This window comes from Sorex fumeus, unplaced genomic scaffold (genome assembly GCF_029834395.1).
Source record: "Sorex fumeus unplaced genomic scaffold, SorFum_2.1 ptg000006l, whole genome shotgun sequence".
In the NCBI taxonomy this organism is placed as follows: Eukaryota; Metazoa; Chordata; class Mammalia; order Eulipotyphla; family Soricidae; genus Sorex; species Sorex fumeus.
The window spans coordinates 58,498,585-58,522,623 of NW_026606063.1; the positions used below are offsets into that span (position 1 = coordinate 58,498,585).

Genomic DNA, 24,039 nt, shown 5'->3' on the forward strand with positions numbered 1-24,039 from the left:
TGTTCTCATTTAGCACTGGAGACTAGCTCATACATAGGTACCACCCTGGCATTTCCATTCCTGACCCTGGGGTCGGAGTACTGGGGGTGGATCTCTGGGTGTTCGTCCCAAACACCTCTTGTCTTGATTTCTGTTCAACCTTCTGCGCACTGTTCACTTGGGCAGGAAACTGGCTAGAATCTTCCTTCTCAGAGGAAGATCTGAAGGTCCCTAGACTCCCTATGACTCTTTCCAGTCCTACCTGAATAGAGTTGTTGTTACACCTCTGTGACCTTGACGACAGATTGTCACCTTATCCTTGGACCAGAACAAGAGTACCACAAATAGTGCAGAAGCAGCTAGGAGAGCTCAGTTGTTTTTTTCTCTGTTTCTTTTTTTTTGGGGGGGGGGTCACACCCAGCGATGCACAGGGGTTACTCCTGACTCGTGCACTCAGGAGTTACTCCTGTCAGTGCTCGGTGGACCATATATGGGACGCTGGGAATTGAACCCGGATTGGCCTTTTGCAAGGCAAATGCCCTACCCGCTGTGCTATTGCCCCAACCCCGCAGTTGTCTCTTAATTGGTTTTGTTTCTGGGGGACTGGGGGGGGGGTGCACATACCTGGCTGATACTCGGGGCTTATTCCTGGATCTATACTTAGAGGTGACCCCTTGTGTTGCTTAGGGGATCATATATGATGTTGGATTAAACTAGGGTCGGCCACATCAAAGCAAGTGCCTTAACCTCTGTATTATATTTCCAGTCCCAGTTGTCTCTTATTGAATCAGTTTCCCAAACAATTTGCAGAATACATAGTAAAAAACCTTTTATTTTCACTAACTTTTGTTTTGGAAATTAAGGTGATTTTTAATAAGAATTATTAATTTTAGCTTGTAGTGAGTTTATTATTTTTAAATGATAAATATTTTATAAATTCTCAGTTTTAATTACTAGTATGATAAATGGATAGATATAACTCACATAAACTAAGGTCCTTTGGAATTCGGAATTCATGACTCTTTTAAAGAGTGTAAAGGACTCCAGAGACTATAAATTTTGAGAACTGCTGATCTAAATCATGCCTTATTTTCTTAGGGAGCCCAATATCAAATAAGCTTGAGGAACTGGCAGAAGCTTGATGGCTTTGGAAGTATTATTTCAATATGAATTTTAGGTAGTCTCAGCTTAGAGTGGTTTTTAATTGTGTATTTAGAGGAATACTTGGTAGATGATTAGATATACAATGTAATAAGTTTCAAAGGCCAGCTTACTTTTGGTTTTAGATTTGAGGGCCACATTTGGCAGTGCCCAGGGCCTACTTCTGGCTCTGTGCTTGGGAATGAGCTTCTCCCAGCAGGTGCCTGGGGGACTCTGACGTGTTGGAGACTGAACCTGGGTAGTTGAGGCAAGGCAAATGCCCCAACCCCTGTTACTACTTCTCCAGACCTCTATGATCAACTCCCCTTGGAAGGCCCTTGAGAATGGGAGAGTGTTGTTTTTCTCATGAAGTTCTCAGCAAAGGGACAGCCTTCCTGGGAAGCAATGTTGTGCTGCGGAAAAGAAGCTGGGCAGAGACTGAACCAAAAGGCTGTGAACATCAACCTCCACTGCTGGTCAATGCCAGACTATCCTATCAGGCCTGCCCCATTGCCCTCAAAACCCAGTGCCAGCCCTGATTGCTTATTCTATTCATCACTCAGTCCACCATCCCAGTGCTTATTTCTGGCCTATTTACTATGAGCTCCTGGCTCCTACACTTTGGCCTTGGCTTGGACCCTGGCCCTCTGGCTTCTGTTTGTACTGGAACCCAGGTTTTTCCTAGTGGGCTGTGACAGGCTGACCCTGGCTCTCAGTCTTGTATGCTGCCTTTGGCAGGCATCCCGGTCCCAGCTCCGGCTCCTTGGACTTGGACACTGGCCACTTGGCCAGTCCTCAGACCAGGCCAGCCTTGTCCTATAAGCTGCCTTGAGGATCCGAGCTGACAGGGTAGAGTGGCTGTTTACAGAAGTTTCTCTGTGTAGATTGGCACTTGAACCTAGTTGTCATCTGTGATGGCTGCAGGGCTGGCTTGAGTGAGTTGGACCCTGCCCAGGGACTACAGTGCCATCGAGGTGCTGGTGTTCTTTCTTGATGGTTCTGCAAACCATTCTGCATGATGAAAACGTGTCATTTTAAGGCTTCATTGTTGCCTTTCCATGAAATATTATGTTAAAAATGGCAGTGGTTGTTATTTGCTATATCATAGCCATTGTGCTTATATTAAATTGCTTCTGTGTGCCAGGTGAGGGAATTTAATCATTTTCCAATTATTTATTGAATACTGATTCTGAGCCAGGTGTTGTTCAAGAGGCAGTGAACAAAGAGGGCAGAAAACTTCCTTTTTGGTCTAGGAGGAGTTAAACCACAAGCTAATAAGTAAATTTACAGAATTTCAGGTAGTGATTGTTGCTGTGGTAAAGAATCAAGCCTGATAGAGCTGAAGAGGTCAGTCATACAGCAGGGTTTGATCCCCGGAATTCCATCTGGTCTCTTGAGTACTGCCAGGAGTGATTCCTCAGCACAGAACCAGGTGGGGCCCCCAAACCAAAAATAATAACAGTGATAATCAAGCATGACAAATTGGATGAGAGCCAAACTTATCTTTCTTCACAGATGGCGCGGCCTTTTATGAAGATACTTAACAGAGTATGAAAGTCTATGAACGTACCCATGAGAACTAGAAAATTCAGCAAAATTGTAGGATACAAAATCAGCCACTATTTTCTATTAAGAAGCGTGTAGGATAGTGGATTTGATGTTTATAAAAGCGCATGCGTCAAGTTAGTGCTGTCAACATTACATGCTATCAATATTGATATCATATGATCATACTTAAAAGTATGTCAAAGCAGCTAGGAATTTGGTAGGAAGTATGAGCTGCCAAGAAAAGGAGCATTCAATTTCATGCAAGAATTCAGAAAATCCAAACTGTCAGGATACTATAAGCATGGTTTTGTGAAGAGAAAAATGTCCATAGACAGAACCATGGGAAAGTCATCTTTGATCTCCCCTGTACCTTTTATCGTTGCTGGACTTCCCTGTAAGACTCAAGGCTTCTGTGGAGAGCTGAAGAACAGTGACTATCTATAGCCTCTGCTACAGAATTCTCCAAACACTGCTCAGGCAGCAAGCTGTGTGCCTGTTCTCTCAGAACCAGCAGAGAACACGAAGGATTTGACATGAAGGCTTTGATGAAAAGTTTGGGTTTTCTTGCAAAGGTAACTGGAGTCAGTAGAGTCACCATGCTTTGGGTGTGCGGGAAGGAGGAGGCTCATCATATGATGCTTATTTTTAAACTCTTGATCAAATGTATAGGTGAGTTAAGAAAATGTGCATGGACCTATCAAAGACTGTGAATAATTAATGCACTTTGGATAAAGGACAAATTTTGGAGCATTTGGAGCACTTTGAGACTCACTGAAATTAGGATTAGAGTAAAGCTACTCAATAAAATGCATTTGTATAGGAATATACATGTAGATTAATGGGCTAGAAGGGGGAGTTCTAAAATAAACCCACACATACAAGCATGTTGCCAAGGCAATTAAGTGTGAAAAGAAAAAGGCTTTTCAATAAATGGTGTGGAACAACCAGATAAAGACATAGAAAAAAATCATTGACCTTGATCTCTATTTTACACTAGACACAAAAGTAATTTGAACTCTCCCCCATATGCTTGCTGGTCAAGTACTTTTAGCCACAGAGTCCTCTTCATTGCCACTCAGGTTAATTTTAGTATATCTGCCTAATAGAGACTCTGGGATGATGAAACCCCGAATAAATATTTTTGCAGAATGTGATGTGAAATAAGATACTGTTTCACAAAAGTCTGCTGCGTCTAGTGCTTTGCAGAGAAGTGGGAGGGATTTAAGGGAGGACTGCCTTCCTTTTGTTTGAGACTGGATTTACTAAAAAATGTCAATAGTATAGAAAGTAATTTAGGATTAAACAGAGGGGGCTAGAGAGAGGGAGAGTACAACATGTGAGAGAGTACAGAGAGCACTTGCCTTGCACTCCACCGGTCCTCTTTTGATGGTCTTCCAAGCACTGCCAGGAGTGATCCCTTACGGAGCCAGCAGTAATCCCTGGGCACTTTTGTGACCCAAAAACCAAAGGGAAAAAATGTACGACCAAATAAAATCCTGAGTATATTATTCATGTACTTATTGAATCGTTATTATTTAACTTACTACAAACTAACATACTGGTTTTGGGATTGAATCTGGCTTGAATGCATCAAGCATAAATAAAGCAAGTTATCTATACAGTTGAAGTACTGCAAAAAATGTGTGCAGAAGAACATGGTATTGATGAACCATTATCAGTGTAGACAGCCAGTTACTATTGAATTTTATGAAACATAACTCTTGTTGATTTTAGAGAACAACTAGTCAATCAGAAGGGAAAGAAGAATGGGGAAAATTAAAGACAAAGAGCTTATGTGTGGAGAAATTATTAAAAATATGTGCTGGCAAGGTTGTCAATCAAATTAATTTTAGTCTCAGTTCTGGGACTTTTGTTTGACTTCCTGAGATGCACTGATTCTAATGAGTGCTTCAGTCAACATCAGGAGATTAACTCCTATTGGCATTCTCCAGAGGATATACTAGAAAAGATCACAGTCTGGTGCAGAGACTGGGGGAAGAAGATAATTGTCAGAAACAATTTATTATGCTCCAAGAGGGCTAAATGTGGGATTGATTCTACAGCAAAGACAATGGTTATTTATTTCAAGCTAAGTAAAAATGACCATGGCTGGATAATATTAATGACAATTACACTCTGCATTGGCATTATACATAGAGTAAAATAAGAAGAAAACTATAAGCAGCTGGAGATTGGGAAGGCTTAGGTATAGTTGGGCTGGAGTGATAGCACAGTGGTAGGGCGTTCGCCTTACAAGCGGCCAACATGGCCGACCCGAGTTCTATTCCTCCGCTCCTCTCGGAGAGCCCGGCAAGCTACCGAGAGTATTTGATATGCCAAACACAGTAACAACAAAGTCTCCAATGGAGACGTTACTGGGCCCGCTCGAGCAAATCGACGATCAACGGGAGGGCCTTTACCTTTTTACCTTTACCTTAGGTATAGTTAGAGCAGAGCAGAAGGGTCAAGGTGAGGAAGGGCTGGCTGTGAAGATGCTGGGTGGGTGACTTTTAGGAACTCACCAGGACACTAAGGTGCATTCATGTCCAGTGCTTCCTAGAGACAAGGCTGGTCTTGCTAACTAGAGATGAGCCAGTGCTGGAGGATGGGCCTTCTGGAGTACAGGCCTTTGTCCACCTTAACAGTGGAGGGCAGTGAGGGTACAACCAAAGTTCATGTGAGGAATCAGAAGATCTGGTTTCTGGTCATTGCTGTGCCATGGTTGGTGACCCTGGTTGGGCCAATCACTAACGTTTGCTGAGCATATTTTTCCGTCTTTTGCATGGAGTCAGTCCTTGGACTGAGTTTGTCAGACAGGATTGTTGGGAGGGACCTTGGACAGAGGGCATATGGGCGCTCTGAAAAGAGTCCACACATTTGTGCTACAGTTGTTTTTCATTATTTGCTGGTAACTAACTCACCAGTGTGAGCTGAGGCCAGAACCACGCAATGGTTCCTACTCATGCCTGGAGATATTTTGGGAAATAACCAATACAAGATGCATTGGGTTGGAGCCACAGTAAGAGTCATAAGTCTTGACTGTCTGCTCTTCAATTAAAATTAATAATGTTTGAGAGAAAGTATTGTAAAAGCCTACAGGAGGGAAGTGTTGGGAGAGAGGAAGCCCATGTGGAAACTGAGATCATTTGTTGTCCTACTCAGAGAGCATGCATACACAAAAGTTTACACTACTAGGACCGGAGGGATAACACAGTGGGTAGGGTGTTTCCCTTGCACATGGCCGACCTGGGTTCGATTCCCCGCATCCCATATGGTCCCCTGAGTACTGCCAGGAGTGATTCCTGAGTGCAAATCCAGGAGTAACCCTTGTGCATCACCAAGTGTGACCCAAAAAGCAAAAGAAAAGTTTACACTACTACATGGCAAGTACATACACATCAATGGAAAACAGCATCAAGTTCTATTGGCTGGCTCCAAGGAGGCTGGTAGCTATAGAAGACTAGAATTATTTCCCACAATTGATAATGGCTGTGTGTACACTGAAGCCACACCACCTTCTAAGGAAACTTGACTCCTGAATTAGAAAAAGTGATAGTTGGGCAGACTGGAGAGATTTTACAGCAGGGAAGACTCTTGCCTTGCATGTGTCTGACCTGGGTTTTATCCCCAGCACCACGTAAGGTCCCCTGAGCACTACAAGGAGTTATTCCTGAGCACTGCCGGGCATGGCCCAACGTCACCCACCTCCCAAGAAAAAGTAGGGCACAGAGGTTAGTTCAGGATTTAGCATGCCTACGTTGCACGCATAGGGCCAGAATTTCAAATTCAATGCTTGGTGATCCCCAGATTGACTCAGGCAGTCCTGGTTGCTCTTGCTATCCATAATCTCTGATTCTTCAAGCAGATTCTGGCCACCACAACGAAAGGGGCTTGATTTGATGTGTGGGCACCATGACCAGGAAGAGCAACTGCTGGTCAGCCTGTCTGAATACCACAGTTACCCCAAGTGAGCATAACAATCAGAACGTGCTCAAGCTACACAACTAAAGAGTGTGACCCCTACACGCATCCCAGTTTACACTGTGCATGTCCTATAGCCAAGGGCATGTGTGATGTTCCTCTCCCAAGATCATACATCATCACAGTGCCTATGACCAGAAAAGGGTCTCAGAAAACCAAGAGCTATTTATTCTTGGCCTCTCACTCCTCATGGGTGGAGCAAAGGCACTCTCAAAGCTTTGGATGTGAGTGTATGGGGTACAGCCAGTGAAAAATGAACAAGGAAGGGATCAGGACTTGCACTGTTGAAAAATCAAAGTCAGGAGAGGGTGTATGGTTAGAAGGGAAAGTGGAGAACATTACTTTTCCTGTGTTCATAATTTCCCTGAACCTGTCAGCCCTCTGTCCTCACTTCAGGATTGCCCTTGCGTCACAGTTCCTGGGATCTTGCCAGCAGCATTGACACCCTGCAGCTCTGCACGTGACATCACTGGGTAGAATCAGGGTGTGCCCCTGTATAGAGAAAAAAGCGGGGGGCTTGGGAAGCCTAGAGGGCCAAACAGGGTCAAAACCATGCTGGGCCTTTGGAAGGGGAATCTGGGAGGTGAGTGGCCTCTGAGTAAATGCAGTTCTCCCCCCCCTTCTCTTCCTTCCTTCCTTCCTTCCTTCCTTCCTTCCTTCCTTCCTTCCTTCCTTCCTTCCTTCCCCTCTCTCTTTCTTTTCCTTCCTCCCTCCCTCCCTCCCTTCCTTCCTTCCTTCCTTCCTTCCTTCCTTCCTTCCTTCCTTCCTTTTTTCTTCCTTTCTTTATCTCATGAGAACTTTTACATAGCCAAGATGGTGGAGTTATTTCTTAATTTAAAAATGTGTTGATTTTTATATGAGTAAAGGAACATTAATTTTTATACAAAATGATATTGAAGCTAATGGTATCTTCGAAGATGTCACGTCACTGGCCAAGCAAGTGAAAACAGAGATAGACAAATGGGACTATCTTAAACTAAGAAGCTTCTGCACCTCAAAAGAAACAGTGACCAAAATACAAAGACAGTCTAGAAAATGGGAAAGGATATTCGCCGAGTACACATCCGACAAGGGGTTGATATCAAGGATATACAAGGTACTGGTTGAACTCCACAAGAAGAAAACAACCAACCCCATCAAAAAATGGGACAACGAAATGAACAGAAACTTTCTCAAAGAAGAAATCCGAATGGCTAAAAGGCACATGAGAAAATTCTCTACATCATTAATCATCAGGGAGATGCAGATCAAAACCACAATGAGATATCATTTCACAGAGACTAGCCCACATCCAAAAGAACAAAAGCAACCAGTGCTGGCGCGGATGTGGCTAGAAAGGGACCCTCCTTCACTGCTGGTGGGAATGCTGACTGGTTCAACCCTTTTGGAAAACAGTATGGACGATCCTCAAAAAATTAGAAATTGAGCTCCCATTTGACCCAGCAATACCACTCCTGGGAAAATATCCCAGAGAGGCAAAAATGTATAGTTGAAGTGACATCTGCACTTGTTTGTTCATTGCAGCACTCTTTACAATAGCCAGAAACTGGAAGAAACCTGAGTGCCCAAGAACAGATGACTGGTTAAAGAACCTTTGGTACATCTACACAATGGAGTACTATGTAGCTGTTAGAAAAGATGAAGTCATGAAATTTACATACAAGTGGTACTATATGGAAAGTATCATGTTAAGCGAAATGAGTCAGAAAGAGCGGGATAGACACAGAAAGATTGCATTCATCTGGGGAACATAAAGTAACAAAATAGGAGACTAACACCCAAGAGTGGCCGAGATTAGTACCAGGAGGTTTGCTCCATGGCTTGGAGGCCAGCCACACATGCTAGGGGAAAAGGGAGCTCAGATAGAGAAGGGAGCACCAAATAAAGGGTGTTGGGAGGACCTCCCAGGATGGGAGAAGCATGCTGAAAGTAGACTATAGACCAAACATGATTGCCACTCAATGCCTCTCTTGCAAACCACAGCACCCAAAAGGATAAAGAGAGAACAAAAGGGAATGCCCTGCCACAGAGGCAAGGTGGGATGGGGGGATGGGGGATGGGAGGGATACTGGGACCCGTGGTGGTGGAAAATGGGCACTGGTGGAGGGGTGGGTACTTGATCATTGTATAACTGAAATCCAAGCACAAAAATTTCTAAGTCTCTAACAGTACCTCATGGTGTTTCACTAATAAAAAACAAACAAACAAACAAATCTAAATCACATTTTAAAAAAAGTGTTGATTTGAAAGCTTAGAGAACCCTCAGGAAATGTTGACATTGGGTCTGTCCTGTTTTTAGGTGGAGAAAACAAAGAATTTTGTCAGTCGAAGCCTTGTCATAGGAGAAGTTATTTCCACAGCAGACATGGCCACAGGTGTCAAGGTGAGAGGCACGGGCGCCCGATTCCTCCCAAATTCCCCATGAACTGAGAGTTCTCAGTGGAAAGAAGCACTGAGAAATCCAAGAGCAAACGAGAAACAAGAAATGAGAAAACACTGATGTTTGTGAGTGGTACATCTCACAGCCAGCGCCCCTGGCTCCTGCTTCCGTCACTTGAGTCTGTCCTATGTTTGCTGTTACTTTGCTTTTTGTACAGCTCTGTGTTTTCATATAGTCTCATGTTTCACAGTTTTCTGCTTTGGATCAACTACTTTCATTGACTCTAATTTTATAAAAACCATATCAGAATCATTCATGATTTACTTCCTTAAATATTACTGCTAAGATTGAGCCATACCATTTTCTGCTGCTATATTCATTCATTTGAATTTTTCCCTCTCAGTTTCGGGTCCACACCCAGCAGTTCTCAAGGGCTTACTCCTGGCTTTGCACTCAGGTATCATTCAGGGATGACTCCTGGTGGGGTTCAGGTTACCATATGGGATGTCAGAGATCAAACCCTGGGTTGACCACATGCAAGACAAGTGCCTTACCTGCTGTAGTATCTCTCCAGCCTGGAATTAAAAAATTTTGTAATGAAGTTTTTTAATTGAATTACTGTGAGATACAGTTAAAAAGCTTTCATGATCAGGTTTTAGTCATACAATGTTCTAACATCCATCCCTCCACCAGTGTACATTTCCCACTACCAATATCACCTCTGGAGTGATAGCACAGCAGGTAGGGCACTTGCCTTGCGCATGTCCTACCCGGATTTGATTCCTCCACCCCTTTCGGAGAGCCAGGCAAGCTACCGAGAGTATCTCGCCCACATGGCAAAGCCTGGCAAGCTACCCGTGATGTATTTGATATGCCAAAAACAGTAACAAGTCTCACAATTTGAGACTGGTGCCTGCTCGAGCAAATCAATGAATCACAGGAGGACAGACAGACAAACAATATCACCTCTATCCCTCCTGCCTGCCCCTCTTCCTCCCTCTCCCCCCAGCCTGCCTCTATGAAAGGGAATTTTTTTTCTTCTTGAGAAACCATCATGTTTGTTCCTTTACCCACTTTCTGCACACATTTCCCATCTAGAGCGATCCCTTCCAACCATCATTGTTATAATGGTCCCTCCTCTATCCCAACTGCCTTCTCCCCCAGCCCTTGAGGCAGGCTTCCAACCTGGACTATTCATCCTGGCCCTTGTTTTTACTGTCCTTGGGTGTTTAGTCTCATACTATGTTTTATTTTTTTTTAAATATCCCACAAATGAGTGCAGTCATGATATCTCTGTCCTTCTCCTTCTGACTTGTTTCACTTAGCATGATGCTCTCCAGGTCTATCAATTTATAAGTGAATTTCATGACTTAATTTTCCCCCCTAATAGCTGTATAGTGTTCCATTGTGTAGATGTACCATAGTTTCTTTAACCAGTTGAAAGTTCTCGGGCACTCAGGTTGTTTCCAGATTCTGGCTATTGTGAACAATGCTGCAATTAACATACATGTGCAGATGTCATTTCTGCTGTGTGTTTTTGCACCCCGGGGGTATATTTCCAGAAGTAGTATTGCTGGGTCATATGGAAACTCAATTTCTAGCTTTTTGAGGAATGCCTATATTTTTTTTCCAAAAAGGATGGACCAGTTGGCATTCCCACCAGCAATGAATGAGAGTCCCTTTCTCCCCACATCCATGCCAGCACTGGTTGTTCTTGTTCTTTTTGATGTGTGCCAGTCTCTGTGGTGTAAGATGATATCTCATTATTGTTTTGATTTGCATTTCCCTGATGATTAATGATGTAGAGCATTTTATCATGTGCCTTTTGGCCATTTGTATTTTGTCTTTGAGGACATTTCTATTCATTTCCCCTCCCCATTTTTGATGGAGTTGGAGGTTTTTTTTTCCTTAAAAATTTCTACCAGTGTCTTATATATTTTGAATGTTTACTCTTTATCTGATGAGTATGGGTGAATGATTTTTCTCATTCGTGGACTGTCTCTGTATCTTGTTCACCATTTCTTTTTAGGTGTAGAAGCTTCTTAGTTTAATGTAGTCCCATTTGTTTATCTTTGCTTCCACTTGCTTGATGAGTGGTGTTTTATCCTTAAAGATGCCTTTAGCTTCAATGTCCTGGAGGGTTCTGCCTATGTTTTCTTCCATGAAACTTATAGATTCAGGTCTGATGTTGAGGTCCTTAATCATTTTGTGACTTTTGTGCCTGGCGTTAGACAGAGGTCTGAGTTCATTTTTTTTGCATATAGTTGTCCAGAGGTGTCCCAGTACCACTTTTGAAGAGGCTTTCCTTGATCCACTTCACATTTTTTGCTCCTTTGTCAAAGATTGAGTGATCATATATTTGAGGGTCTGTGTCATTATATTCAATTTTATTCCAGTGGTATGCAGGCCTGTCTCTATTCCAGTATCATACTGTTTTGATTACTAGTTCTTTGTAGTATGGTTTGAAGTTGGGGAAAGTGATGCCTCCCATCATCTTTTCCCCAAGGATTACTTTAGCTATTTTTGGGGGTTTATTGTTCCATATGAATTTCAGCAGTGTTTTGTCTATTTCTTTGAAAAATGTCATGGGTATCCTTATAGCAGCCCTGAAATTTTAATTTTTTCTTTTTTTGGGGGTTCACACCTGACAATGCACAGGGGTTACTCCTGAATCATGCACTCAGGAATTACTTCTAGTGGTGCTTGGGGGACCCTATGTGATGCTGGGAACCGAACCTGGGTCGGCCATGTGCAAGGCAAACACCCTACCTGCTGTGCTATTTCTCATCTCAGCCCTGGAATTTTTAAAAAATAAAAGTTTTCTGGGAATATATCCTGAGGATGCAAAAAAGCACAGTAGAAATGACATCTGTACCTATATGTTCATTGCAGCACTGTTCACAATAGCCAAAACCTGGAAACAACCCAAGTGCCCTAGAGCAGATGACTGGTTAAAGAAACTTTGGTAAATCTACACAAATGCCCTAGAACAGATGACTGGTTAAAGAAACTTTGATAAATCTACACAGTGGAAAACTGTGCAGCTGTCAGGAGAGATGAAGTCATGAACTTTGCTTATAAATGGATAGACATGGAGAGTATCATGCTAAGTGAAATGAGTCAGAAAGAGAGGGACAGACATAGAAGGATTGTACTCCTTTGTGGAGTACAAAACAACATAACATGAGGTTGACACCTAAGGATAGTAGATACACGGGACAGATAGATTGCTCCATAGCTGGAAGCCTGCCTCATGAGCAAAGGGGAGAAGGCAGTTGGAATAGAGAAGGGTTCACTAAGAAAATGATGGCCTGAGGAACCAGTCGGGATGGGAGATGTGTGCAGAATGTAGATAAAGGACTAAACACGATGATCTCTCAGGGTCTGTATTGCAAACCATATGCCCCAAAATAGAGAGAGATTATGGGGAATCATGTCTTCCATGGAGGCAGGGGGAGGATGGGAAACGGGGGGGGGGGGGAGATATACCGGGGATATTGGTGGTGGGGAATGTGCACTGGTGGAGGGATGGGTGTTTGATCATTGTGTGATTGTAACCCAAACATGAAAGCTTATAACTATCCCATGGTAATTCAGTAAAATTAAAAAATAAATAAATAAAAGTTTTCTTATGTTGAGAGAATAATTCTCATAGGAAGTTGCATAAGCAGTAGAGAGACATGTGGACTCCTCGTGCAACTTCCTTAGATGGAGACGGTGTGCGTCCCTATAGTACACTGTGAATCCTGCAGATCAGCTTGGTACCTTGCTGTTAGCACACTACAGGCCCTGAACAGATTTCATCAGTATTCCCCATGCTTACTTGTCATGTGTTTGTGCATAGTTCTGAGCAGTTTACTTCCATGAACATTTACTCTGTTTCATGTATGAATTAAAGCAAGTACTGCCACAATCCAGGTCATGCCCCCAGTTCCTTCTAGCCCCCATTCTGTGCCTGTCTTTTGGATAATCAGTAATCTAGTTTCTGTCTCTACAGTGTTGCCATTTTGAGAATGATACATATATGGAATACAAATGAGTGTTTGACCTCTATCTAATATTCCTTTATGTCATAGCACCTGTAATTCTTAATTTTGGTTGATCAAGTGAATAGAATATGGCATTATATCATAGACCTGATTTGTATATACTAACTCATCAAGAGTAGTGAACAGATGTGTGTGTGTGTTTATGTGTGTGTGTGTGTGTGTGTGTGTGTATGTGTGTATACCTGAGACTACTAGCCCCTCCTGTTCCCCTCAATCTCTTTATTCTCCTTTCTCTCCCTGGCCTCCACTAGGCCTCAGAATTAGTTCCTAAGCATCTAATCCTGATGTTCCCAAGGCGGAGAAATAATAATTAAGATCCGAAAAAGAGAACAATCAAACAGGAAACTGTCAATTGATGAATACAAAATTGTATTTATTTTTGTTCTGCTTATTTAGAAGTGGGAGGAGTAAAAAAATCTGTGAGGGGCTCTTAGCTTATTATGGGGAGATTGACTTCTTTATTTTATTTTATTTTATCTTTTTATTGAATCACCATGAGATACAGTTACAAGCTTTCATGTTTGAGTTACAGTCACAATGATCAAACACCCATCCGTCCACCAGTGCACATTCCCCACCACCAATCTCCCCAGTATAACCCCCCCCCCATTTCCCACCCTCCCACTGCCTCCATGGCAGGCAATTTCTCTCATCCTCTCGCTCTACTTTTAGGCATTATGGTTTGCAATACAGATACTGAGAGGTTATCATGTTTGGTCCTTTATCTACTTTCAGCACACATTTCCTGTCCTGACTGATCCCTCCAACCATCATTTTCTTAGTGATTCTTCTTTATTCCAGCTTCCTTCTCCCCCTGCTCCTGAGGCAGGCTTCCAACTATGGACAATCTTCCTGGCCCTTGTGTTTACTGGAAATTGAATTCTTTAAGATTTATACCCATGATATGAGTGAGAGGTATAGCCGTATAAAATAAAGACTCAACAGAACTGGAAACATGAGATCTAAGTGGCAACCGATTAGATCTGTCATGTCTGTTAAACTGACAGGTGGGGATGGAGTGGGGGTTGGGATGGGGAGGAATATGGGAACACTGGTGGAGGGATTGGTGTTGAATTATTGTAGGCCTAAAACACAAGTATCAGTAACTTTGTAAATCGTTGTTCTTTAATGAAAATTAAAAAAAGATTTCAGCTAAGCAGGGCCTTTTACTCTGGCCTCTTCCTTTTGAAATAGTTAACTGTGACTCCCAGAGAGGAGAATGTCAACCAAGGCAACAAATAGGACCCCACTCCACCCCTGCATTTGAAACTTATTAAAGAACTCTGGTCTAGTCTTGATCCTGAGTTTGTGCTCTTCCCATATTGCCCTCCCTGTCTTCCGCAAGCCACTGCTGGGATGTTGCCTTGGGGAAATGATACTGGGTATTCTATTGTACCATCAGTAAAACCTTCTCTTTTGCTATGCCAGGATCTTGCTTTGAGCCTGATGCATGGATTGAGCAACATAGGGAGTGTTTGAATGAATGATGAAAAGGTAGTCTATGGTTTAAAGAAGACTGGAGGAATATTTCAGTTGACTGCAATGTGTGGACTTTTAATACAGAGACAATAATGGAGGGAAGGGGACACCCTAGGGTTGGGGGTGTTTGATATGGATTGTGTCATGCATAAAACACTACCATTAATAATACTACACACCATGGTGCCTAAAATTAAAAATAAAAACAGCAGTTTGGAAATTTGAACATTAGATACTTAGTTCTACTAAAAAACAATTTTATTGGAGCCAGAAAGATAGTATAGTGGGTAAGGTCCTTGCCTTGCATGTAGCCAAAATGGATTCCATCCCAGACACAACAGATCATACTCCAAGCCCAATCAGGAGTGATCCCTGAACTCAAATCCAACAATAATCTCTTAGTAAAGCTGAGTGTGGGCCAAAAACTGGAAAAAAAAAGAAACAAAAAGATTCAATTTTAGGTGAGATAATGGTTTAGGGTTACGTTTCTTTGAAAAGTCTTTATCATTTATAGATGTATTGGGAATTTAGAAATGAAATGATTGAATACCTGGGATAAATTTTTAAAAATTTATTTACATATATTTTAGTGAATCACAGTGGAGTACAGTTACAGACTTACAAACTTTCATGCTTACATTTCAGTTATACAATGATCGAATACCCATCCCTTCACCAGTGCCCATTCTCCACCACCAGTGATCCCGGTATCCCTACCACTACCACCCCCCACCCCACCTCTGTGGCAGAGCATTCCCTTTTGCTCTCTCTCTCTCTCTCTCTCTCTCCTTATGGATGTTGTGGTTTGCAACAGAGGTATTGAATGGCCATCATTCAGTCTGTAGTCTACTTTCAGCATGCATCTCCATCCCGAGCATGCTCTCCAAGCACTCTTTACTTGGTGGTCCTTTCTCTATCTGAGCTGCCTTTCCCCCCAAGCATGTGAGGCTGGCTTACAAGCTGTGGAGCAAGCCTCCTGATATTCATCTCTACTATTCTTGAATGTAAGTCTCCCATTCTGTTCCTTTATATTCCACAAATGAGTGCAATCTTTCTATGTCTGTACCTCTCTTTCTGACTCATTTCACTTAACATGATACTCTCCATGTTGATCCACTTATATGCAAATTTCATGACTTCACCTGGGATAAATTTTAAGATATGAATCAGGTAGAATGATGGGTTTACAGTAGGAAAAGGATGGGAGGAAAGTGGAGGTCAGTGGAACTGTGATCTGCTTAGTGTTGAGTTCATTAAATTGTTCTATTTAGTTTGACAATTTTCATCATAGAAAGCATTATAAATAGTTTTACTCCTGGGTATCACAGAAGGAAATTTAAATAGGTTTAATGAGCTAGATCTTTAAAATGCTTCTCTCATCACTCCAGAGAAACCTCAGTTTGAAGCCCCTGCCCATTATGCTTTAGGAAAACCCTCCTGTCCTTGGGTTCTTGCATTATCCACCTCTGGGAAACTCTTGAAACTCCTATACACTTTGTCCTCCTCCCTCAGACTTATGCTATATTGACCTTCTTTCAGTTCCTTTTATTCACCTTTGCAACAATTTTCTGCCACCCTAGAATGATCTTACGCCCCCTTCACCTGGTTGAAATCTGCATATTCTTCAAGTCTCAGCTCAAGTGTCTTTCCCTCAGGGAAGCATCTGTCAAGCCTGTGCCCTAAACGCCTTCTGCATGTTGTCATCAGTCTTTGTACCTTCATGGTTTGTGTCAAAGTATGGATCCATTGTGAATTGATGCACTTATTCCTGTGACTAGCCATTGTCTATCTCTTTGCATCACAAGTAGGAACACTCCTTGAGGACTCTCATCCCCTATATCCTTGGAACATAGATTCAAACCCTGAATGCTAAGCGAATACAGACAATCAGAAGAGTAGGGTGGTGACTCAAAAGGTTGCATGTAGAACTCTGTGCCACCCCGCAATCCCACTCCAATGCTCATACACTAAAATATTGGAGAATTTGAATGCCAGTGTTTATTGAATCATCATTCACAATAGGTAATAAGTGGAAGAAACCAGATATCTATTCATAAGATGAATGAGTAAACAAAATATGGTATATAAAGTTGATGAAATCTTACTCAGCCTTTCCTGGCACATGTTGCCACATGGATGGACCTTGGAAACACAAAGTTAACTGAAATAAGTCAGATGCAGAGGACAAGTATTGTACGAGCCCACCTACAGAACAGGCCAATTTATAGCCACCAGAAGTGACTTAGAAGTTACCAGAGGCTGGGGGAGGAGAAGATGGGAATTATTGTTTAATGGGTACAGCAAGACTGTTTGGGATGGGAAAGATTTGGAAATAGTGGTGATGGTTTGACAATAATTACATGTAGTGCAACCTCTGAACTGTACCTTCAAAGAAAGGCTAAAGTGACAACCTTTATGTTAGCAATTTTATCAAAAATTTTTTAAAAATTGAGCAAAAGTCATCATTTACCTTGTTTGCCTTCTCACACACCAGTCATTTGGGATTATTTTTATGTCATGCGTGGCTCTCAGAGATGGAGGACTCTGGGGCTTGTGCTACTGAGCTGGTTGAGGAGGGTTACTGTGGGACAGCTGTCCACAGGGGGGTGAGTAGCTCTTGTGGTCTCTGGCTGTCATCCTTCCCAGGGGCCATCAGCCTCAATCCATCAGAGTTTTTGCTCTGCTCGCTCTGGCTCTGTCATTGAGGCTCTGGGTGTCCCTGCACTTCCTGATCAACACAGCCCAGTGCTACTTCTGACAATGATGTGCCGGGGGCAGAATGTGAGAGAGATGCCCGCAGAGGAATGGACCTGAGTCATCCTCTGGAGCTTGGTCACCAGACTGAGGGCTTCTGTCAGATATCTGAATGCAATGCAGGAAAACTTGAAGGCTGAAGGAAACATGACGTGCTTTCTCTTCTTCTCCTCCTGAACTGCTCCCCCTTTCCTTCTTTGACTTATCTTACTGTCTCTCTTCGCTTGGGATGCCATGACAGTGCACTATTACTCAGGTGGCTTAGAGGACAGAACTATTTCTGGAAAGGAAGACTATGGCCAAACTAACTTAGTTCCTCGTGGGGTCTGACTTATTATCTTGCAAAGGGCTGTCTCTTTTCTCTCACAATGGCATGGGTGGAGTGGGGAGAATGAGAATGAGAGAGAGAGAGTTGGGTGGGGTGAAGAGAAGAGAGGAGAGTTGGGGAGGGGAGAGGGAAGGGAAAGGAGGATCGGATAGGGGATGGGAGAACAGAGCACTCGGGTATGTTATATAAGGGCACAATCACAAAGTCCCACACTTATAACTTTAAAACTAATTAGCTACCTGTGACATATTCGATATGCCAGACACAGTAACAACAAGTCTCACAATGGAGACGTTACTGGACCCGCTCGAGCAAATCGATGAACAATGGGAGGACAGTGATAGTGATCTCCTCAAAGATGCACAGCCTAATACCATCATATTAAGGTTGCAGTTTGTGGTACTCCTTTCTGGGATCACCATTGTCTCAAAAAGAAACACACACACACACACACACACACACACACACAAAACCCTGGCAATGTTGAAGTGAATCCTATTTGCTTTTAGAAAGAAAAAACCTGAGGGGTCTCTGTGGTGCTTTGTCCTGAGATGGGTCTTGTCAGAGGCATGGCAGAAGCTTTGGGGTGTGAGAGTGACTTCTGGGACTTTGAGTGGGAGCTGGCCTGCTCCTCTCTGAGATAGCCCCAGAGGTTTCACCTGGGAACAGATGTCTGAGGAATTAAAAAAAAAAAAGCAAAGGAAAGACCTGAAAACTCAGGGAGATTCTTCAGAGGAACCCTGGTGAGATAGTGTGGAAAGGACTGTGGTGGTGCTGGTGGCTGCCTGACCATGAGACAGACCTCCCAGGCCCACTCTGGAGGGAGATATACTGACTTCTTGTCACTATTCTGGAACATTCTTTCATACATTTGCACTTAGTTTTCCTTTCCATGAAACTTTACTCTCATGCCCCTTCCTTGGCTATGTCAGTTTAATTTGATGACCCTCATGAAGAGCATCATGAGAAGCATCGCTGTGCCTGGAAAATAGCAGGTGGACATCAGTCATGGAGGGGCTGTACCCAGGAGACAGGGCCCAGGGCTTGTCAGGGAGCAGGTCAGTCTGTGGACTGAGGTGAAATCGTGCTGTACCTCCCACTCCAGCCCCCAGTTGTTCCTGCCCACTGGGAGACAGTGCTCTCCCTCTGACCCTTAGGTTCAGAGGTCATTTCATGGCCCTCCTTGAGCGTGCTGTTGCCTCATGCCCCCTACCCACACTTCTTTTGCTCCTCATATGTGCAAATTTACAGGAGAGAGAGGCCATTGTACTCAGCAAAATGTATGAGGTGGGCACGTGTTTCAAGATGGAGTCTTGGTATAGTCTCTCACATCTTTCTTACCCCTGCTTTTCTCTGTCTCTTTTAGACCCAGCTCTCCTCTGTGTACCCTATCCTGGGATGGGCTGGGGTCACTGTGCAGGGCTGGCAGCAGTGAACACATCCCTCGCTGGGAGGACCTTTGTACTGTCCTCCATAATGATAACTGTTCTCTTCATTTGACTGCAGCCTTCCTTCCGTAGGCTGTTCCCCACTTCGTAGCATCTCCTGTGATCTTCCTATAGCAGCTACTGATCCTGTCCATCTGACCCCAAAGAGTCCCCTCAAGTGATCCCGGCAACCCCATGCTTAGTTCCCTCAAAGCCTTCCCCATACCACATCCCCATCTGCCCTGTTTGGGCCAATACAGTGACTGGCAACACGTTGGCCAACACAGGGCATAAGACCCCCATCCTTCATCTAACTGTGCCAGTGGGGTGGGGGGTCACGGAACTTACCCCGGCCATTCATTCTGCAAACCTACTGGTTCTACCCACTCTGTGTACCTACTAACAGTAATTGGTGAATGGAGGCTTTCAGGGACTATTTTCCCCCACATTCATTTCTAAAATGGGGGATAGAATTCAAGCCTGGAAGGGTGATATATTGTTAAACACACTTTAGCCACCAGTCAAAGATATTTAGGGAATGGAAAAGCTCAACCAATTTTAGTTTTAGAAAAATGTCTTTCTACATAGTATGAAATTAACACCACCCAAGGACAATAGAAACAAGGGCCAGGAGGATTGTTCCATGGTAGGAAGACTGCCCCCAGGGCTTGGGGGAGACGGCAGGTGGAATAGAGAAGGGACCACTATGACAATGAAGGTTGGAAGGAGTCGCTCTGGATGGTTGTGTGCTGAAAGAGGGTAAAGGACCAAACATGATGACTATTCAATATCTGTTTTGCAAACCATAATGCCCAAAAGGAGAGAGAGAGAGAGAGAGAGAGAGAGAGAGAGAGAGAGAGAGAGAGAGAGAGAGAGAGAGAGACAGACAGACAGACAGACAAAAAATAAAAGTGCCTGCCATAGAGACAGGCTGGGGAGTGGGAGGGATACTGGGGTTATTGGTGGTGGGAAATGTACACTGGCGGAGGGGTGGGTATTGGAACATTGTATGACTGAAACCTGATCATGAAAACTTTGTAACTGTTTCTCACAGTGATTCAATTAAAAATATAAATAAAAAAGAAAGAAAAATGTCTTTCTTTAATTTGACTTCTAAGCTGGTTTAGGGGGAACATTACTCTTTGGACTGATTCCGTATTCCTGGGCTGGGATTTGAAATGCACAGAGTAAGGGGCTAATTCTGTGAGAAAGATGTTGAGCAATCAGGGCATTAAGCACCCTCTGAGGAGACTTTGATTTTTCCAATAGAAAGTGTTTCCTCTGTCAGAGAGGATTAACAGTGCTCAGGACTTATTCCTGACTCTGTGTTCAGGAGCTTGGGGGACCACATAAGGTGCCAGGGATAAAACTCAGATCGACTTCATGTAATACAAGGGCCTACTCACTGTACTACTCTTTGGTCCCTGAGAGAGCTGTGACCTCTAAGCTGTTGGGCGAGTCTGTGCTGTTGAAGGTGGTAATGTCCCCTCTCTGGCACTTACTGCCTGCCCATTGCACACAGATATGACAGGGACTCATTATTTCAAAACGTGGGTGGCAGATGCTATTCCTGCTATGTCCCTTCCAGTTTTCCCTGGGCCCCTTCAACTGCAGTGACCTCAGAGTGAAAGGTAATTTGACCTGCCTAAGCAGAAGGCACCTATAGGTAGCTGTGCTGTGAGTCCAGGGACAGCAGGTTGTAGGTGGGGCTATGTGGTACCTGGGCTCTCTCGTCTCGAGACTCTGGCACCTGCACACCTTAACTCCAGGTGTTGGCTTCATCTCTAGATCTTGTTATGGTAAGAGCAACATCAGCAACCAGGTCTCACACGGGAGCTTCTCTTCCTCGTCACTTCCCTGCCAGCTCACCAGCAAAGGGCTGCAAGCCTGCCCTAGCTCACAGGTCCACCATGAAGTCATCCCTTGGCCTTCAGATTCTGCAGACTGGCCATTCCCTGGGTCCCAGGTGCCTCATAAAGTTGGGAGTCTGTGTGTGTGTGGGGGGGGGGGGAGGACAGCATCAGCTACAAAACACTTGGACTGGGGAGAAGGACTCCCCAGAGGGAACCAGGGACTGTGTGGCACATTTGGGGCTGGGAGGCTGGCCTGAAGTTATTGTGGAGGTCTGTGCTCCTGAGATCTCCTTCTTTGTAGCCTTCTGCTCACTATGAATGGCTCTGCTCCAGCTGTCTGTCTTCCTCAGCAACACTTATATGGCACAAAAGACCAAAGTGAGGTTGTCCACTGGGAAAGGCACATGTCTTACATGCAGCTAACCTGTCTGATCCCCAGCACCCCATATGTTCCCCTGCAGGTTTGATCCCTGGCACCCCATATGGTCCCCATTGGGAATGATCCCTGAGTTCAGAGACTGGAGTAAACACTGAGCACTGATAGGTATGGCCCCCAAACCAGAAAAAAAAACAAAGACCAAAGTACTTGGCATCTGATCCTCACCAAACCCTCACTAAAACCTCATCATTGTGTTTGGACATTAGGCAGCCTGAATTTAACACACCTGCCCCCTTCTTCAGGCGCACCCATGAACTGCCCACTTTCCTCTTTGAACCTTAGTGCCCTTATATGTTCAGTATGTGTGAGGTTTTTCTTCTGGGATTATTCTGAGCATCAGTCAGCTGGGTGTTGGGAGCTTGGGCCTGGAAGAGGGAGCACAGTAAATCGGGGGGTGCTCTTCATTCTTTCCATTTGTCAGATGGAATCATGGAGGCAACTCTTATTTGTCCAAGGTCCTCTGGCCAGTGGGTAGGCAGCTGTATTAGTTGGATAGGTATTAGATCCCAGGCAGCGTTATCCTGAGCTGTGCACCTGCTCTGTGCTGCATCATCTCTGCCCTCAGCCTTTCTGTTTCTTCTGCCGGGACTCAACGCCACACATGTGCTCACCACACGCACTCTTGGTCATAGCACCCCCATGCAGACAAGGCAGAGTGGAAATTTGGAACAGTCACCTGAGATGAGAGCCAAGCAGCGGTGAGGCTGTAGGACTGAGTCTCTGGACTGTTGAGTGCCCACTTTGAAAGAGTGAACAGTGAGCCACGTCTGTAGAGGGGAACTGGGACTTGGCAGGTAGCAAAGGGAAGACCACTTCGCTACTTGTGTGGCTTGTATAGAACTGGAGGGGCTGAACTGATGTTCTCCTTAAATGGAGTTTGATGAATGCATTGAGTTGTTACTGTTAACTGTTGATAACTATGGTCTTTATTATTCTTGTTTCCAGTGTGGAATAATTTATTGGCTCTTTGGGGGTGCCATCAGGAATCTTGGAAGCCAAGCACATGTAACTAAGTGGCTTCAGCCATTGCAGGTATGATGTAGTATAACATATATCTCAATAGATATCTTTTTCTGTTGAAATCTTTAACAATTCATATTAGCTGTGTGTATTTGTGTGTGTGTGCATGCATGTATGTGTGTATATGTGTGTTAGGAGTGTGTGTGTGCACAGGAAAATAAAGTAGAAATAGAAGAATCAGTATCACAGTTTGTGCAGAATGAGAATTTCAAGATGATGTAATTTTTTAATGACAGAGTGGGGCTGGAGTGATAGCACAGCAGTAGGGCGTTTGCCTTGTGTGTGGCTGGCCTGGCCGAGCTGGGTTCATTCCTCCGCCCCTCTCGGAGAGCCTGGAAGGCTACTGAGAGTATCTCGCCTGCATGGCAAAGTCTGGCAAGCTACTGTGATGTATTCGATATGCCAAACACAGTAACAACAAGTCTCACAATAAAAATGTTACTGGACCTGCTCGAGCAACTTGATGAACAACAGGAGGACAGTGCTACAGTGCTACAGAGTGGGTCTGCTGCATTGTTATTGTATTAGCTGTTACTAGCCTGAATTTTTATGATGATCTTCCAATCATTATAGTTGAAGAAACCATCACGAATCACGAATCACAACCATCCTGTTATTTGTCGATTGCCTCGAGCAGGCCCCAGTAACGTCTCCTTCATCCTAGCCCTGAGATTTTTAAGAAAGTGCTATATTCAAGGCTCTTTAGGAGAATGAGACCCATCATTGTTACTGGTATTTGGCATATTGGGCATGCCACGGGGAGTTTGCCAGACTCTGCTGTGTGGGTGTGTGGGCAGGTTACATTCGGTAGCCTGCCAGTTTGTCCAAAGTAGGAATGAGATAATAAGACGTCATAATAAGATGTCGCACGGCCGCGAATGCAGCCATGCGGTTCCGGGAGCTGGTTTTTATAGTCTCTGAGTCTTGGCGGTTGATGGGATTACACGGTACCAGGGGGCCAGTTGGTGGGTGTGACCCCCGCTTACTGGAATTTGGAGGATCTGGGTGGAGGATGCTCAGCCCCGATCCGAGTAGGCTTGGAGATCTCAGCCCTGGGACCCGCTTGCCTTTGTTCCTCTGCCCGTACCTTCAGGCGTGCAGAGATTGGTCTCAGCATGGTGGTGGCTGGTCCTGGAGGTCTTCGGCTGCCGGAGCCCTGGTCGGGGCGGGGAGGAAAGCTCAACCCGCTCCCCTCCAAGGGAAACTGCCAAGCAACCATCAGACTTGCTAATTCCCTTCTACCATCTGCTAAACTCCAGGAGCAGAAGTACACTGGGATGTTTGCAATGACCGAGAAGGGCCACGGGAGCAATGTGAGGGGGATCCAGACCAAGGCCACGTTTGACCTCTCTGCACAGGTAAGGCTGCTGTCTCCCTGTTCTGTAGTTCCAGAAGGCAGGCCACCTTACAGAATCAGACTTTTCCCTCCAAGTCCCAGTGCCCCCTCTGTGTGGTCTCTGGGATTGTAGAACTGAATTTCAGAACATCTGATGGTTTTAATGGAGGGGATGTGTGTTCAGTTCTGACACATCAAATCCCAGCCAACACGTGAGCAGCACCCACTGTGTGCCAGGCACTGTGCCCAGAACTTATGTGCATTCCTGAATTTGGCTCTTTGTTGACACTCTGTGGGGACAGAACTGAAGCTGTTTTGTTGTCTTT

The 24,039-nt window shown here is 44.2% G+C and overlaps 1 protein-coding gene across 1 annotated transcript in view; it reads left to right on the forward strand.

The window, feature by feature from the left end:
• Window positions 1-24,039, forward strand: part of ACOXL (acyl-CoA oxidase like) — a 388,417-nt gene that overhangs the window by 44,901 nt on the left and 319,477 nt on the right. Inside the window, exons 3-5 of the mRNA XM_056126755.1 lie at window positions 8,948-9,031; window positions 22,303-22,389; window positions 23,637-23,735. Of these exons, the coding sequence (XP_055982730.1) occupies window positions 8,948-9,031; window positions 22,303-22,389; window positions 23,637-23,735 (270 nt within the window). The remainder of the gene's footprint in view (window positions 1-8,947; window positions 9,032-22,302; window positions 22,390-23,636; window positions 23,736-24,039) is intronic.